Here is a 2,538-nt window from a genome sequence, read left to right as displayed (position 1 = left end):
TTTAATCAGTAACACAACAGTGATTTAAGCCCAATTCTCAGTATCTTAGTCATACAGCACTGCTGCTGCAACTGATTAGAAACCCCATTTCATTGAAATATTGCATGGAAGCATGCAAATTCCAGTGTGGAAAGGCAACAGTCACTTCATCATCTTAGATCCTGTGTTAACGCATCACCAGCTCGTGCATTCAAAGCCTTCCGAGAGAAATGTAACAGTTGCGGGGCTAATAGCCACCCACAACCCCTCACTCGGAGCCATGATTCTCAACACAAATCAACAGATCTGGGGCAGCGCTGCTGGAAACCCCATCATCCATATTGGGGGGGGGAAGTCACGCTCTGTGGGAATGGCTCAGGGTGACCGCTTTTGTGTACATTCCCCAGCACTTTGTCAGTAGCATCCCCTCAGCCATGAATTACTGGTTCCTTCCACACTGGTTACAGGCATCAAGTTTGCAATATACAGTCAAATAAGACTTTCCAAGTTACAAGGATTACTATTCACTTCAGGTCATTTTATTCTTTATATTCTCTACATATTTGAACTTGCTCAGTAAATGGTAACAGAATGCTTAAGTACTTAAAAAAAGAAAACAAACAAAAACCACAAACAGCACAGATCAGAGCCAGCAAGCAGTTGGTCCCCAAAGAAGAAAGCCAGCAATCAGTTCAATAAACACACTTGATTTATTTTGTATAAAAAGGGGTTAAGTTTACAACTAAACTTTTATAAAAAGTTTAGCATGATTAAGTACATCATTACACTTTTTGCAGAAATGTCAATTTCTGCCACTATACAAGAAAACTCTAATTAAAGAGTTCACAAGGGTTCACTCATATATATATATTTATATATAAATATATACACAGCATTCAGTCCTAGGCTTGTGTCAGAAAGGCAATTTCTGACCACAGACTCCCCTAAAAAACTGAACACCGGATCCTTCTGGTACTCACGCTCCACCTTTGGAAAAAAAGGCAAAGTCTGCTTTAAAATGGGCAACTCCGCGTGTGATTTTGTTTCGCTCCCCATGTTGGGAATAGTATATATAGGAAGCCTTCCAACTAGGGAAAGGGTATTTAAGAGTCTCTTCATAAATAACTAGGTTCAGTCCAAGTTGAAGAATGGGGTGGGGGGATAAAGATCAATCTCGTCTTTTTCTTCTTTATTAATTTTAAAAGGTCCTCTTAGTTTAGTTAGCGTGGATTTCTCCCCTCCAGATCCAGCTGAAAAATTCAGCGCCTCAAAAAGAAAATCCTGTAGACATATTCTTGTGCAAAAAAAAAAAAAAGAAAAGAAAAAAGAGAAAAAAAAGAAAAAGAAAAACCTCCTCAGTGGAACACCTGCAAGAGATTGAAAAGAGGCGTATTTAGGAGCATGCTAACAGGGCAGAGATCCGGACAGACTGGCGCCAGGGAGGAAGCCGCAGTTTGAACATTTAACCAAACACTCAGAGATTGGGCAAACCCTGGCGTCCAGATGCAACGCATACACGCTCACACACTCGCTCTCAAGAGCGCAAATTGAACATGAAAATAACACACACTCCAGGGAAAGGACAGAAGGAGGATTCGCAGCCCAATCTCTAGCTGGATCTCTGCAACGCAATGCTCAGAGGCGCCAGTCTGCCTCTTGGAGCAATTACTTGATTAAAAGCAGTCACTTATTGAGCCGATAGCGCAGACAATCCCACATCACAGGAGGGGAGGAACGCTGCCAGGATTCCCCACTTGGCAGCCGCGGGGCCGGGAAGCGGGGCTGCCCTAAGGGCCGGGCAGCGCCAGGGCCACGCTGTGCGAGAACCGTTCGCGAGCTCACTTTTTTTTTTTTTTACTGTTAGTTTATCGGCTACGAGGGCATCTCTGCACCAACTTTTAGGAACGTTTTCTGCAAGCGCTAATCAACTTAAAATACGGTTTTGCACGCCCTCCCCCCCTCCCTTTCAGTGGAAGCGCTCTCGAGTTCACAAGACAAACGAGCCGGGCTGTACTCACCGTGCGATTCAGCCACAGAGCGCTTTGCTGTCACTTGCCATTAGTTCTGAGGGGAACTCGGCTGCCTGCGGGGAGAGAGCGAACAGAGCGGGCGGCGTGAGCGCGGGGAAGGGGAGGGCAGCGCAGGGCAGGGCTGGGGGCCGCGTCCCGGGAGCGGCGCCTACCTGTAGGGACAGGATGCTGATGTCTGTGTTGAGCGTGGTCAGAGGGGTCCGCGAGCCGGCGTTCTGCCCCGGCCGCTGGTGGTGCAGGCTGACGATGGACGGGTGCGAGTCCAGCGCGATCTGCAGGTCCAGGATGTAGTCGATGACGTGCTGCAGGATTTCCATCTTGCTGACCTTCTTGTTCTGCGGGATGCTGGGCACCAGCTCCTTCAGCTTGGAGTAGCAGTCGTTCATGTTGTACAGCAGGCTCATGGGGTCGTCCACCGGGGTCTTGCTGCGGGAGATGCCCAGGTTGTGCTCCGAGAGGCCGTTCTTCCGCACGGACCTCACGGGGCTGAAAGCTTTCATGCTGAAAGGCGGGCGCGGGGAGAGCGCAC

At 48.2% G+C, this 2,538-nt stretch overlaps 1 protein-coding gene across 1 annotated transcript; it reads right to left on the bottom strand.

Moving 5' to 3' along the window:
* Window positions 497-2,538, bottom strand: ID2 (inhibitor of DNA binding 2, HLH protein). The gene is made up of 3 exons (XM_021392090.1): window positions 2,162-2,538; window positions 1,998-2,062; window positions 497-1,346 (listed from the first exon to the last, which is right to left on the bottom strand). The coding sequence occupies exons 1-2, from the start codon at window positions 2,507-2,509 to the stop codon at window positions 2,006-2,008; spliced, it is 405 nt and encodes a 134-aa protein (XP_021247765.1). The 5' UTR covers window positions 2,510-2,538; the 3' UTR covers window positions 497-1,346; window positions 1,998-2,005.

This window comes from Numida meleagris, chromosome 3 (assembly GCF_002078875.1).
Source record: "Numida meleagris isolate 19003 breed g44 Domestic line chromosome 3, NumMel1.0, whole genome shotgun sequence".
Taxonomy (NCBI): Eukaryota; Metazoa; Chordata; class Aves; order Galliformes; family Numididae; genus Numida; species Numida meleagris.
The sequence above is the reverse complement of the archived record's forward strand: the minus strand, read 5'-3'. Positions and strand labels throughout refer to the sequence as shown.